Raw genomic sequence first — 16299 nt, forward strand, 5'->3', positions numbered from 1 at the left:
ATGTGCAGTGGGAGAGTTTTAGCACTCAAGAAATGGTATGTTGATATTTTAATTGAACTGAAAACAAATATAAGTTTTTATTTATTTTGTGTGATGTTAATGGTACTGTAAGTTCAAATGTACCTGACCATACCTGTTTGTATTAGCCTATGCTAGAGATTCTGTAAGCCTTTACAGTTGATTAGTTAAGAAGCTGTTTCGCTCTGGTTGAATTTCTGTGGTTTTTTGTTATTGTAGAACTTTGAAAAATATGAAAAGGAACATACAGCAAGGTTTCTGAGCTTAAAGAATAAGATAGTCTCTACAGAGTGAGTCTTAATCGTGTTTTACTTCTAGTTACTAAAGCGCATGCGATATTTATATATTTAGACTAGCCGAATGGCCTTAAAATACAGCCTATAAACAGCGGCAGGTATTTGCCATTGGCTAGTTTGAGTAGCCGGATTGCTAAACTTACTAACAGGAATCGGAGAGTGAGCTTTAGTGACGTTGTGCATAATACAAAGTCGCTATGCGTATTTTAACCCAGGTAATGACTCGTATGGCTCAAGGTTTCTAATGCATCCTTTATAGCTCAATGGGTTAGCTTATATAAATGGGAGGTTCTGTGATCAAATCTTCTGTGATACCCATTTTTAATGGCTAGATTTTAAACACTACAGCTGGACAGGCATTGAACGATGACAGACGATGACAATCTTTGAGATTAATATATATTTAGATATACAGCTGTATGTAATTGCTGTATTATAGAGCTTTGTATCTGCGTGAAATATATCGATGTACTATCCTAGAAAGAATATTAGCAAATGGTTTTTCTAATTAGCTTGTAGTAAGGTTTTAGTGTCTGTAAAAAAAGTTTTAGACTTCGGTTTTTCTGGATCAAAACCGTAATCCAGTGACAAGGTTTCAATGTGTTAGCATAATATTGCTGTTTTTAAGCCTCCTGATATGCAAGTACAGGGAGCAGACAGCTGAACTTAACAGCTGTCGAAACAAGCTCGATGTCGCTGTAGCAAAAATCAAGGCCAAGGATGGGTGAGTAGTTTTATGGTTACTCGCTGCTAACACTCTGCCTCTTGTATTACTATGATATTCTTGCAGTTGATACAAAGCAGTACTCTAAACTGTTTTTTTATATTTTCTTGTTAGCTATTGTCATATGCAAGTGATCGTGTGTGATTCCCTCTTTTCTCCAACTAAAACTAATTTTCACTCATTGCGGCCTGAATTCTCATTTGGTGTATTGTTCCTGATGATTCGTCAAGAGTTGTTTTTCATTCGAGTAGGCTTGTTTGGGGAGCTGTGTCGTTTGCGGGAATGACTACTATATTCATACGGCTTGTTTATGGAGTTGTCTCTTGCTGGAGTGGGTCTGTTATAAAGTCAAACCTCGACATGCAAAGTTACTCCATGTCAATGTTTGCTTCCTATATCAAAATTGTGTGTCAGAGCAAATATCTTTAGAAGAATGCATTATACTCTTAAATTTGTTCTAGAGCCAATATAACGACAAATACTTCAAGTAATTACATAACATTAGAACTGTTTATTATGTAAAACTATGGAAATAAATTAATAGAGTAATAATTGTAAAAAGTGATTATCATTGTTACTTTTTCCTAGAGAAATGTGAACAAACGTATAACTTGAGAAATGCATAGGTTCTGTAATAGATTATGTCATGCAAAATCTGATAGATAAAGTTTAAAGTAATTGATAGCTTTTTTATCCCACGACCAAACACGAGCGAAGCGATTGTTTGGGAGCTTTATGATAAATGCATATGTGCTCACAACTCCCGAAAATTATTCATCAACACCGTCGCAAGCCCTTGTACCAAAATCTCATCAACGAATTTAACCATTTTTCAATGGAGTCTTTTAAGTATAATAACGATACAAAACCAGGGTTGGAAAAACCGCGGTTTATATGAAAAAACCAGGTTTTTTTGGTTTAAATTGGTTTTTATGGTTTAAACCGGTTTTTATAATTTTACCAAGGTTTTTGCAATTTTAAGTCTAATTAACATCACTTACTGTAGCTGCATGATTGAGTATTGAACATACATATGTGGAATCATCTGTTAAGGATGGTACTGTGGGAGTTGTTATGGGAAAAGAGAGAAAACATGGAAATTTCGGAATGAATCTTCAATCAAACATGATTGATGAAATACAGAGCAGAAATCTTATTACATAAAGTGAATATTTTACATACAGCTCTATGTATAATAAGTTGGAATTTTAATCCAAGTAATTAGTCGTGTGGTAGTGTATATAGCAAAGCATAATGCAGATGCAATGCTAGTGTCTGGAGCAGTGGCAGATGACTCAACTTCTATCACCTGAATACTAGCATCACTGTCTAAATTGGTATTTTCAGCTTGACATTTTGCTATGTGAGCTTTAAGCCTATCTGCGTGACCTCGCGTTACGACAGCACACCTATTACATTTTGCCTTCGCTTTTTGCAGTTCAAGTGAAAAACTGCCAAACGGGATCTTGTTTGCGAGGCATGTTGCAAATTTGAGGCACAACTTTAACTTTTCAACACCTACAAAACTTGATAAACTGAATTCTAATAATCCAACTACTTTGGCTTATGCCCAATAAATAAAATATTAGTTTGCAAACTTAAAGCTTTTGCCCAAAAGGATTTTATTGTTTTAATTTCTAATTATAAGTAATCCTTTCCCACTGGCCAGACTTGAGAAAGTATTCATTCATTATTAGAGACGATGATTGGATTAGTATATTTCACATGGTTTTTATATTTCATCAGTAAAGAGATCATCATATCACTTGATAAAACCAATTGAAAATGAAATTCATTAATTCTTTGTTGTGCTAGGATTTCATGTAATTTCAACTTGAGCTCTGCCATCAATTTACTACTGTGTCCTAAATAAACTTTCACAGCTGATAATTACATAGAATTGCATTTCTACTGCACATGAACCAGTAGGAGCTTAAAATATTATGCTTTTCATAAAAAAATATGAAAAAACCATAAAAACCGGTTTTTTCGGCTGGCTTAAACCACTCGGTTTAAACCATTGGTTTAAACCGAGCCAACCCTGTACAAAACACATATAAACTTATTTAAATATGTTACCCAGTCTGAAATTTGTAGACAATATCCTAAACCTTATCCATCTTATCGGATAATGCATAACCAGACAGATTAATTTGGCCTAAAATCGATATTAAAACCTGACAAGCTTTTTTAAATCAAAATTAAGATCGGCCAACGAAACGCCGATAAAGCCGTGCGACCGAGAATAGAACCATTAAGTCATGGTTTTTCACAAGAAAAACGTGCACATTTCACCAGTCTATGGCATTGTGCAATTGCCGGTTTCTAATATCTTTCCATTTTTAATATTTTGCAAAAATATTTAATTACAAGAAAAATTATTTGATTTTATAAAATTATAAGATTTAATTATAAGAATAATAATTTGAATTTATTTATCCGAAGGTTTTTGTAATAAACGTAGACCGTTTGACGCGTAGACCGATTTACAGACCACAAAATTGTGGTACACAGTTTATCTACCTATGTTTTTTTTGTCCAATTACCGAAGGTTTCATTAAATTATTTAGAACGTTAACCAAAATTCTTTACATCTTATGTACAAGCTAGGACCGAACTACAATGCCCCTTTATGACGAGAACATTTTTTTACTTTGCTCCAGTTTGCAGAAAACTTCCAGACGCGTGAATGCTGATGCTCGCTTTCTGTTACATATCGCTATCAAAACCATTCTACATTCAACACAACCAATTTTCAAATTGTGTATATTACACAGCAGCTTGCCATTTTACTTTTAATATTGCATTTAAGAGTTATAATAAACATATTTCGTTATTGCTGTTGTTAAATTACATACATTACAGTAGGTTAGGCCTACAGCTTTAATTAATATTTATTTTATTGTTTTAAAACATAGGTTTGAGATAGTAGTAGATCAGGTGTGATTTTTATACAACCTTTTGTTTTGCATAATTGACTTTTTGAATTTAAGTATTCTATTAAATGTACCTCTAATTTAGGGATTAGTCAATCCCTAGGATTTTATATTACTAGTATATGAAAAATATAAAGATATACTAGATTGTGCGGCCTTTAACAGAACACTGCACTTATCTAACTTATCTGTATTTGTTGAAATTGTTAGTTGCACCTTTTTGAAGTCGTGCTCCTTCAAATTTATTTTATATCATCTCAAACAAGTCTCATTTACACTATACTCTGTCAATTCCTGCTGACAACTACTTTTTCAACAACCAGCACTACCCTTTCTTTTTTCCATTATCACTTTGGTCATGGGCTGTATGACGGGAATTTCTAGTTATATTTTAATTTTTATCATAAGTTTTATTTTTATATAATAAATAAGAATTTTTTCAGAAATTTTCATACCAATTGAGGTGAATGGTTGATCAAATGTTATGCCATTTCTAAAACTTTTGTAATTGAAGGTGGTTGTGAAGTGTAAACAGAGGGTTGAGTGTACTCCAATGGTTTATTTAGGGAGTTGTCTTCCAGTGCAAAAAATCTGTAATACGCTTGTAGCTCGTTTGGGGGTATTGTGTCTCAGATGAATGGGTGTGCTGTAGTTATATGGGTTCAGACAGTTGTCTGTCAGTAGAGTGGGTCTATTATATACTTATGGTTTGTTTTAGGGAGTTGGCCATAGCTGACAAGAAGTTGCACACGGATAGGACATGGCTACAGAAGGCAAATGATGCCAAAAGTGCTCTTGAAAAGGTATGTCAAGATCAGAAGAAAGAGCTGTCAGGATTGCAAGACACCTTGACATCACTCGAGGTAATGTAATAACTCATATGATGTCATACCCAGTGTGATTAGCTGCAACATCTGAAAGTTTTCAAATGAAAGCAAATGTAATATCAACGTTTTACTTGATCTGGTCAATGTTTCAGCCTCATCTACTCTAAACTCCCGCGACTTTTTGCCACGATAAAAATACCCTTTTTTCTGCTTCTCAACAATAGTTTCTATTTTTGGCCTTCCTTACGGACAGGCTCCTAAACCCCCGTTCCCTGTTATAAATGAAATATAACATTGCCATATTGTTTAGGGCTGCCATAATTTTAACACACCGCTTTAATGCTTGATATGATGATATTTAGCCTCCTGTTTTTAGCCAAAGTTCATAGGACTTTACGGTGCATTTCAGCACATATCATAAACATTTTTGCATGCAATAGCAGGCAGACGAAACACTTATCAAGTTGACGGATTGCAGAAAAAAAGGATTATTTTTGTCAAGTGTTAAATTTTGTTGCTCATTTTCCCCATGTTCGTCTTCAACTGAACTCTGTAGGAGTTGCCCTCTTCTTGTTTCTCAGAACTCCTGTCATGCTGGTAATTGGTAGTCTGAAAAACACTTTCGTTACACTTCGAAGCACTTTTTTAATTCACTCTTCAATACAGACAGCTCTAGATGCAGATTGTATATACCCAACAGGACAATATAATTCATGAAGTTATATTTTGCAAACGTTGTCTTTCCGTGTATTTTCATGGACTATATTATCCGCGGAGGAACACATATGCGAATAAATTAATTTGTGAATCCAGCTAGCGATAGAGTGCAAAACCTTCACACGCATATAGCACGTGTTTAACTTTCTATTTGACTTTGCTATTTTATATGTAAACATATCAGCAAATCGTATACATACCATTTCTAAATCAAAATAATCATTCTTCATTTCATCAACTTCAGTATTAAAAGTTGTTGGAGGCGATTTTACAGTGAAAACTGCCAGAGCGAGTTTTCACAACCACATTCCGAAGAAATTGTGACAACTTCGGATAATTTTGTAAAGAATTGTAATGCATTGGCAATAAGCGCATGATGATGGTTCTAACCCACGATGATAGTTTCAAAAGTTTTTGGAACTTGATTATGTTTACTGATTACGCCTGGTGACTAGTTTTTTATTTTATGCAGTAGCTATTTTTCCTTTTCTTTCAAGAAAAATTCGACAACTCTAATTATTCGCAAATTTTAGCCATTAGCGGAATTGTCTGCTCCTACAAATTAGCGATTTTCAAATTCATTGACTAATTTCCTCTTGTAGGGGTATGTAGAGGAAGAAGCTATGGTAATAAACCATCTGTGCTCCATCTGATTAAATTAATAAACATCTGTGCTCCATGTGATTATCTGTTTACAGGGTATCAACAAGCAGCTCTCGAGCAGCTGCAAGGAATATGAAAAGCAGATAGAAAAACTCCAACTTGATAAGAAGAATATGCAGGCTCAACTTAAGGAGTGAGTGAATTGCTTTCTAGCTAGAGCTTAATTCTGACCACAGCACTGCTAATAGTATCACATCCTCCCCTCTCGCTGTACATAGCTTTTCGTATTATTATGTGGCATTCAAAACAGGTTGTTAGATTGTGAGGATAGATCACTTTCCTGCTGTCTTATGATCTCCTGATGGTGGAGTTGACATGCAATTAATCTATGATGGCTTTTGGTTGGAAAAAATCAGTTGCAGCTGTCACCTTACTAGTATCCTACTTGGGATTTACTAAATACGGTAAATAGACCCATAGGTCCTAGATTCAAAGGTCCTTCTGTAGAATTGTACTAACATGCAGTCAATTATCTCCATCACACTTGCTGATTCATGACAGAGGAGTGTTTACAGATTTGTCATGTCCTCATTAAACCAAGATTGTTTGTCAAAAAACACAGATTTATGCAAAATTAAGAAAAAGTCAAAAACATCGTGCTATTTCTCCAAAAAAAAACAAAATCTAAATCATAATTTAAATTAATGACTGGAAACTTGTTATTTTATTCGTGCCAACTCTAGAGGTAATGTTTCTTTAAAGATGCATTTGGTCGAATCTTTTGTTTTTTTCTGTTGATGACCGAGAAGCCATGCTGGCAGCAAAGTTTTACTATTACCTAACGTCTTACATATGGCCTGATTAGTAGTTACCGTTGTGTCAGTCCATTATGTTTCTTATGACCTGCTGATGGCAAAGTTGTTTATTCAGGTTTTTCTAATAATTAAGAGATTTGGATGCATGTAGGAATTTTACCGTGTCGCATCTAATAACTCATGCAGTTTTTTAAACGTATGTCATAACCTTTGCAGTGTTGGTGCATCAAATGATTGCATCTGTATCATGTCTGGGTGTGATACAATCCTGTTCAATATTATGGCAACCCTGTGTGTTTTTTGTCGATGGAAAGAACTCATCGTATATTTCCTCTTGGCTCTTGGTGCATAAATATATTCAACATTTTGAAGCCTAATTTTTACTCTTTTCATTAAATTAAAATAAAAGTTGTTTGTTCTCTGACTACTATTGAGGTGTAATTCTAAACTCAGACTAAACTTGTGAATCATTGCATATCTCCAACGAATTTTGTTGTTCTGCAAGGATTGATTGAAAAAATTTTGGATAAAAATGATATGCAAAGTTGCTTCGTTCTGGTGATTTTCAGTACAGCACTCTTAAAATGAAATACATGTAGAACATTGTCATATTGTTTAGGGGCTGCCATAATTTTAATACACCACTGTATTGCTTGATGATATCATATGATGAAATTTACCCTCGTCTTCCGCCGTCAATCACGAATTACTTAGCTGGTTGCAAAGATAAATGAGAAGCTACTCTAGGTTGAATGTTTTCATTATTACTTTATCATTCAGTCTGTCAAATATTCCATCACCCTATCAGCAGAATTCAAACGAGAAGTCTTGTAAACTAGCGTCTAGCCTAATATAATGGAAACGTTATGATTTTCATTTTGTCGTTTTTCTATTTGTAGAGCTCAGAAGGTGAAGGTCAACAAAGGTAAGTTTAGGTTTTCTACAGGCAGAAAATTTTTTATCAATAGTTGTTGATGAAGAGTGTGACCTTGAGCTGAGCACTTGTTACAGAGTGCGTCCTCGAGCTGAGCACTTGTTACAGAGTGTATCCTTGAGCTGAGCACTTGTTACAGAGTGTATCCTTGAGCTGAGCACTTGTTACAGAGTGTATCCTTGAGTTGAGCACTTGTTACAGAGTGTATCCTTGAGCTGATCACTTGTTACAGAGTGTATCCTTGAGCTGAGCACTTGTTACAGAGTGTATCCTTGAGCTGAGCACTTGTTACAGAGTGTATCCTTGAGCTGAGCACTTGTTACAGAGTGTATCCTTGAGCTGAGCACTTGTTACATAGTGTATCCTTGAGCTGAGCACTTGTTACAGAGTGTATCCTTGAGCTGAGCACTTGTTACAAAGTGTATCCTTGAGCTGAGCACTTGTTACAGAGTGTATCCTTGAGTTGAGCACTTGTTACAGAGTGTATCCTTGAGCTGAGCACTTGTTACAGAGTGTATCCTTTAGCTGGGCACTTGTTACAGAGTGTATCCTTGAGCTGAGCACTTGTTACAGAGTGTATCCTTGAGCTGAGCACTTGTTACAGAGTGTATCCTTGAGCTGAGCACTTGTTACATAGTGTATCCTTGAGCTGAGCACTTGTTACAGAGTGTATCCTTGAGCTGAGCACTTGTTACAAAGTGTATCCTTGAGCTGAGCACTTGTTACAGAGTGTATCCTTGAGTTGAGCACTTGTTACAGAGTGTATCCTTGAGCTGAGCACTTGTTACAGAGTGTATCCTTTAGCTGGGCACTTGTTACAGAGTGTATCCTTGAGCTGAGCACTTGTTACAGAGTGCGTATAAGTGAAGGAGCTTGTCTGTTGGTTGGTCAAAGATAGTTTGACATACATTGCTCGACTTACAACGTTGATCCATTTTTAAGACGTGGTGTAACCCGAATTCTAACGTATATCGGAACATTATAAATAAATTACTCTCTATTTGCGGTACTATGGTGTATCATAATAAAATATAACAAATAATATAAAAATGTACTTTCCTGTAGGAAAGAAAATAATTCCTTACCACGTGAATTAAAATAAGTTTTAATAAGATGGGGAAAATCAGGGATAGTCTATGCAGGTGGTGATGGTCTCACACTTTGGAGCCTGAGAATGGCCTGAGAATACAGTTGAGAAAGATACGTTTTGTAAACGAACCTATACTGACTATAGCATTAATTCTAGTGTTTTTCTCTAAATGTCTTTATAGAATTGACAGCGACGCTGAAAGAAGAAGTTAAGAAGCTGAAAGCTGAAATGAAGGTGAATTTTTGTTGTTATTTGTTAGCAATTAAAATAATTTTCTGTATGATCATATTGTGAATAGAGGTGTTTTTGTTAGAAGGTTAATCATTCTTTTTTGTGATATCTGGCTATATATTGCATTGTATTTCTTCAGAAACAGAAGCAGGAATATGAGACCCGTATAGTACAACTAGAGACTTCTACAATTCCAAAAGCCGCAGAGGCGCGAAGGCGAAAGCTCTGCCAACCTAAAAGCGCTAAAAAGGAAGCGGAGCTAGGGGCTGCATCTCAAGGTCGCTTACCCCTTCCTCCCTCGAGTTCCGTATCAAAAGAATCAGACTCCGATGATGATATTAGTTGTGGTAGTGATTCTGATTTTATGGGTGACAGCTCGCAAATCCTTTCATCACACGACAATTCAGAGATTATTACGACACCTAGACAGAATAGTTTAAGAGCAAAAGAAGAGTTCATTGCCCCTAAAGAAACAAGTATGTCCTGCCCGACGCTTGTCCCTGTGAAGGTAGCCAAACAGGAAAGATCTGAAGCATTTACAGACAAACATGTACACCCCGATCTTACAGCTGAGAAGAAGACAGGCAGAGAGATCACTTTAGTAGAAGCACTTGAGGCAGAAGGAGATGAGGCATCAAAGGAGAGGACACTGAGCATGAGCAGTGTTGAAGATCGTATGTACCTAAGTGTCTTTAAGAGTCTTTGTTCTTCCTGCATTTGTTTGAGGTTCCAAGGCTCGAGTGCTTCTGGAGCTTACCGATGTTAATATGCTGACTATTCTAGCCTTTACAGATGGTTGGTCGTTAGGCCGCCAGCCATCTGTAAACGCTAGGCCACCAGCTAGGTGACTAGTTTTGGCTAGGTGGTTGATTCGGGCGAGAAAAGAAATGAAAAAAGTTGATTTGTAAGACAAGTCTTGCTTAGTGTTGAACTTTAATATTCATTTTTATACTAACCATTGAGTATTAACAGAGTAGGTGTGGCATAGACACAGGATAGATTTGCTATAGACTGTAGGGTAGGGTAGAGGTTACTAGTTGAACATTGCTTCCCTAGCTTTCTGCTAATTTTTTATTTAATAGATTTTGACATAATTAAAAAAGTGCCATATAGATGGCATAACTCCTGATATTTCTCTGATTAGATAACTAATCTGTAAGATACTGCACATGCAATGTTTAAGAACTTATGTAAAATGACCTTTTACACCAATAACTATATAATTACTAAATAATTACACTTGTCATTTTAAAAGCATACATACCTATTTGCCAAACGTTCTATTAAATAATATGGTTGAAACCATTTGTAACCTACTTAGCATTGCTACCGCTAGTCTTGACACGACTCATTTGGTTTTCCTCTCATACTATATGATACATTGTCACAACATTATTTCGGAAGTAGGCTCACTAGTGTGTAATTAAAATAGGGCGTATTTTCACATGAACTAAACAGGTTTAAGCTTCTTATACCAAAGTAATAAATACACTGACACTTCGCACTCACTATTTTATCTTTCCACATCTGTCTATATTTGTCAACCAAAGTCATTAACTGTTGACTATACAAAAACTCTTGTTCAGATTTTAAAGGATCTCCAGACCCTGAACAATGATTATTTACGGTTGTCTTGAAACTCAACTTGATTCTATATAGGACTCGCTTTCTCTAGTTTCAAAGCTTAGCTTCTATAGCATCATACAGCGTAGAACCATTTTCAACTAGTTACGTGCTGCCTTTAAGTGCTGACAGTTATGTCATATTTTTGGAACAGGTTTTAACTAGTTATGAACTTGCCAAAACGAATGTTAACCTTTTTTAGTGCCGTTTCTAGAGCAAGTTATGCATTGTTTTCAGGTTTTTACCAGTCGTTTATTTGTAGTGGATGAGGTCCTGTCAAAAATGACTTTACCATCTCATCACCCCATGCTATCTCCGTTTAAACCATCGCAGACGCTCATCAAGTCACCCATAAAACCCAAGAGTTCAAGTGAGTTTGGCTGTTTGACCTCAACTTTCTTTTATTTTTTATTTAATAACGATTTATAGTTGAAAATTGTGGCATTTTTAGGGAAAGTACATGAAGAAATGGATGATTGATTGTACATGAGTTTGTGAAACTTAATTTAGAGAACTGTATAACCAAATGTACAGCAAGCAGAGTTGAGGTGGTGCATTGAATGGTCTTTGGACTGGTTTGTGACTCCCTGAAGGTGAGTGTGTCAGTGTGAGTAACTGGATGGTTGGTTATGTGGTGATGTGCAAGTAGCGGTGCAGTTTAGTGTACAAGTAGGAATTTGTCTGTGGTGTGTTATTTGGTTTGCTTCAGAATGTATGCTTCAATATTTGCTGGCTGTATGGGTTGATGTGTGATTGCTGTGGGTTACTGTGTTGGTACCTGCGGAAGTGACTGTGTGGTTTGATGTGTGGTTTGATGTGTGGGTTGATGTGTTGGTTGATGTGGGGGCGGTTTAACGTAGATATTCATGTTTGTTCATATTTGTGATCAGAGATAATAATTCCCATCAATACATACAAGTGGCAGTTGGCCAGCTACTAACAGTCCTGCTGACAACATAAGACCTTCAGTGTCTCTCAGCAGCTAGTTCATCGGTCGGTTGTATATACATGTAGTTCTTTTTATGGCACAGTATCACTCTATATTGCCGATCTGACAAAAAGCTCTCAGCAAGCTTTCAACCCTAAATTGCTGGGTCTTTTGGATCTAGACCATAACTTGAGGCCCTGTGTACCACACTGACTATGATCCACCTCTGTCCTTCACTCATTGGGCAAGTGAAATGGCTACCTAGCTCTTTCAAACTGGATGTGTTGCGAAATCCCTTCAAGTTAATCTGACAGTTCCAGAAGTGGTAGATACTGAGAACAGGGTCACTTCTACTCTACTATACTGCTTGAACCAAGCATGCATCGCTGAGATACATTTCATCGTCGAGTTCGACGGACAGCCAGAAAATCACTTTGTATATATTTGGTCAATGACATATCTAAAATTATTTAATTTAATTATAGAGCCAGCGGAAGTCGTACCCAGTAACTGCAGAAGGATATCCATGGACAAGAAAGATAGTGGATGTGGTGATGAGCCTCAAGCTCTGTCTTTGAAGGTAGGCTCGCACTTTATTTTATCTTCTGCGAATAAGAAAATTTGCAGAAGAATAATGTTGATGTTTGCTCAATAAAATTTCTATGTACACTGGGAAACTGGGCGAGAATTACTTTATTTGCAATGGGTATCTAGTCAAAGTCATCTCTCCAACAGTTTGCAGCTTACCGATGTACCTGAAATAATTTTATAGTTAATGCTTGATTGTGTTATAATCTTTTTGCTAAAGTTACCAAACACATTAATATGATTATGGTCTATTATAATAAAAACTTGCATTAAATGATATCCTTGAATCTTTACGTTAATTCGTCGGTGCCTTTCAATAAGGTCCACTTTTCTTTCTGTATTTGTTACTGTGGAGTTGTAAGTGAGCACTTTAACATTGTGAGCAATAACAAATAGGATGGAACAGGAGACACTCATTTCATTAAATAGCTGAAAGCATTGAGTGACAAGCAATAGCTGGTAGCATCAGAAGGTTATCCTTACAGTTTTTGCCATGGAGATAGTTTTAGCTAGATTCACAACCAAATAAAGTTATTATTTAGTACTAATGTTTGGTTATGATTTTAGTGGATAGTAAAACTTGTATTGCAGCTAGTCATAGAGTCAAATGCCTCAACCTTGTTGTTTTACCAGGTTAAGACTTTCATGTCCTGTTTTGGTTATTAAATTTTCCGATACATATATTTATTACGATATATATCAATTATTCACATATATTCTACAACGAATATTATTGTCATGCTAATTTGTTTTCAGCAAAATGAACAAGTGTTGCCACAACCACCTGTTTCCTCCGACATATTGGGGGAAATTTCTAGTTCCTCGAGTGAAGATGAAAACGATCAGCAGCAACCATTGCAAGTAGTGTCGACCTTAGGAAAATCAGAGAAAAATATTGATTTGGCTGATCCGACTCCTCACCCTTCCATTAGTCCTGAGAAGCCATCAACATCTTCATCCTCAAACTTTGTAACTACTGTTATGAAAGAATCCAAATCAGCGGTTTTACAAAATGAATTTATTAAGTCAGATACAAGTGACAACACTGCGGAAACAATCACGGTCACAGAAACTATTGATGCTCATAAGGCAAAATTGAATTCAAAAAAAAAAGAAATCAAATCCATCGAGCCAAAGCTGCAGCTATCAAAACTTCCTAAAAAGGTCATTAGGAGAGCTGCTCTTGCGTTACCTGATTTGAACCTAGTCTCAAGAAAATATCCTATACGAGATTCTCAAGGCATCTCTGAAGCGAAGGAAAACAAAAAAGACTCAAGTCATACACCTGATCAGTCTGAATCTGTTGAGAGTAGATGTGATGAGATTGCTACAACTACTGTCGTTGATGTTCCTAGCACTAAACGTAGGATAGCACGGGTTTCTTCTGCAACCTCATTTCCATCTAATAAATCAATTCCTATCGAAAAAATATTTGAAGATATTCCACAGCAACAAGCAGCTATGGAAGAGTCTATTAAACAATCCTTGAAAAGTAGTGAAGTCGTTAGCAAGGAGATAAACAAGTCAGAAGGTAGAGTCAAACAGCTCTGTTCTAAACAGACTATAGCACAAACTAACAGATCCAGTAATACGATTGATAGTGCAGCGCTTTCTTCACCTATTCCAGCAGATAAGCTGACTTCTGAAATGTCTAGTTCTCAAGCCAACACCGTTTGTGATGCGTCAAGTTGCCAGATTCAAGAGTCTCCTAAAACTACATGTAAAATTATTTTGACACCGCCAAAGGCTGTGACTGTTGTGGCTGCCATTAAAAGCAATGCATACAAGAGAAAAATGGATGGAAAGAAACGAAGCGAGAAAGCTAATGAGGAAGTATTGCAGCACATTAGTGAGAGTTGTGAGAAAATCACTTTGAAAGAGAAGCAAGCGGGTTTAGGCTGGGAGGAGGCATTGAAAGGACGTAGGAAAATGAACAGGTTTGAATGAATTTTTTTAGTTTTATCAACTGACTCTAAAGTTCAGGACGCCATGTGTGTGAATTAAGGCTAATTCTTAGCTACTATTTGACATGACATATTGGCTTTGATGAAAAACTTAAATAGGTTATTGTTGACTTGATTTTTTTGTTTTAGTTCCACTGCAGAAGATGATTCATCACATTCTGTTCTGACAACCATCTCATCAGCTTCTCACAATTCTACAGACCTCGAGAATGTTGAACCAAAACGCATCCCTTCGAATGAGGAACAAAGACCTATTTGTACAATAATAAAAAATTCAACATTGTCCATGACCGATAGCTCAGCAACAAAAATTGAGAAACCTTGTTCATCAAAGCCAGAGAATTCAGTTTCCAAGGTTAAAGAAAGCTTAAATACTGTTGCTGAAAGTGTGGGAACAAATCTATTGAATGGTTCGACTACAAGCACTGTGGACACAATGTTCTCAAAGAAGACAGAATCATTCATTGTTAAAACTCTGCAACATACAACAGTAAAGGGGAGACATAGTTTGACATCAGAGGAACTGGGGAAATGGGAAGTTTTAAATGGCTCAAGCATAAAAGTTTCATGCTGTTCTAGTTCAATTGAGGCGCAAGATAAAAGTTCCCATGAAAAGAGTATGGAAACTACATTGACCGCTGAGGTAATGGAAGCACCAAGCTCAAAGTCAATGGAAGCGGAGATCCGCAAACCTGTGAGTAGTTCTGATCCAGAGAAGATGGATACGGTAGATTCTTCACTTTTGAAAAGCCCAATTTCAAATTCAAATATTTCAAGTTTGAAAATATGTGAAAAGATCAATACAGATAAAACAGCAAGTTCAACACCAGAGGTCAAGCCTCAGAACTTTTTGAGGAGTAAACTCAAGGTAGAAGTCAAAGATAGACTACAATTCTCCCTAATCCAACTGAACACCAACACTAATAACAGTGATGAGGGTGCTAGTAATAAGCTGGTTACACCTTCACACTTGCTACCACCTTTCAACTCCGTTAAAGACATTCAAGTAACAAAAACTGTAGCTCCATCTCGCAAATCTTCTCGTTTAAAACAAAAAGCTGCTGCGTCTTTGAATGCTAGTGAAATTGCGAAATCTCAACCAATTACCAAGGATGTTAAAAGGGTGCATTTTGAAGGCGTCTCCAAAGCTAGAGCAGAGAAAAGCACTCCTAAAAAGGTGAAATGCAATAGTCCTTTGTCAACTAGCATAGTCGAAGAAGCTGATGGTAACAACCCTTGTGAAGAAAAGCCTACAGGTCGTGTTTTGAGAGAACGAGCGACAAAAAAACAGATAAGTACTGTTGCCAAGAAAAGCTCCAATTCAAAAATAAAGTTCTTACAAACTAATTCAACAGTTTTGGGAATAGGTGTTACGGAAAATGATGTTAATTCTGAAGCAGTTGCTACAAGTCAAATGGCTTCTTGTGCTCCTACAATCCTGTCAAGTCTTGAAACACAAAATATTGAATGTGTTGGTACAAAAGAAGACAAACAAGAAAGCGGCCTAACGGTACCCACCAGCGCTTGCAAAACACCTACTACTGTTGATTCCTCCTCTAAAACCCTAAGCAGTGAACAAGACACTCCAAGGTTGCTGCACAGTGAAGTAAGAGAAACGTCTTCTAAATTAAATGCTCATTCTCAAAAACAAGAACCGCCAGCCAAACTTGAAGAGCAAGGTTCATCATCAGGAAGTAGTCATTCGATGAATATACAGATGTCTGATCCAATAACTGGTTTAAATACTACTACAAATAGTTTGAACCTGTCAGTAAGCCCTCAAGGATGTGACCCAAAAGCTGAACAAGGTATGTCTGGAGGTGAGAGTTATGCCCAATACATAAATCTTGCTTGTGGTTGTTACTTGAAGACCGTCAATGAAAAATTTAAGTATCAATGTGCTCTGGTATATTTTCTAAGTCTCACATTGACAAGTCAGTAAAAAGGATTTTTGATCACTAAGGTTGGTTGTTCTCATGAATCGATAAAATGTTACAACGGGCTT

The 16299-nt window shown here is 36.4% G+C and overlaps 2 protein-coding genes across 3 annotated transcripts in view; both read left to right on the forward strand.

Annotated features, from left to right (window-relative positions):
• On the forward strand, positions 1–14065 carry LOC137407019 (centrosomal protein of 63 kDa-like). Its single transcript, XM_068093623.1, has 11 exons — positions 1–35; positions 943–1038; positions 4693–4837; positions 6217–6314; positions 7836–7861; positions 9142–9194; positions 9331–9865; positions 11077–11184; positions 12228–12322; positions 13087–13861; positions 13986–14065. The coding sequence occupies exons 1-11, from the start codon at positions 1–3 to the stop codon at positions 14063–14065; spliced, it is 2046 nt and encodes a 681-aa protein (XP_067949724.1).
• The window catches only part of LOC137405946 (serine-rich adhesin for platelets-like), a 15474-nt gene continuing 13191 nt past the window's right edge, over positions 14017–16299 (forward strand). The window contains exons 1-2 of one of the 2 annotated variants that reach the window (XM_068092426.1): positions 14017–14267; positions 14424–16114. In XM_068092426.1, coding sequence (XP_067948527.1) covers positions 14125–14267; positions 14424–16114 — 1834 coding nt within the window. In that variant the 5' untranslated portion in view covers positions 14017–14124. The remainder of the gene's footprint in view (positions 14268–14423; positions 16115–16299) is intronic. The other variant, XM_068092427.1, reaches the window with a different exon arrangement.

Source organism: Watersipora subatra, chromosome 10 (genome assembly GCF_963576615.1).
Source record: "Watersipora subatra chromosome 10, tzWatSuba1.1, whole genome shotgun sequence".
In the NCBI taxonomy this organism is placed as follows: Eukaryota; Metazoa; Bryozoa; class Gymnolaemata; order Cheilostomatida; family Watersiporidae; genus Watersipora; species Watersipora subatra.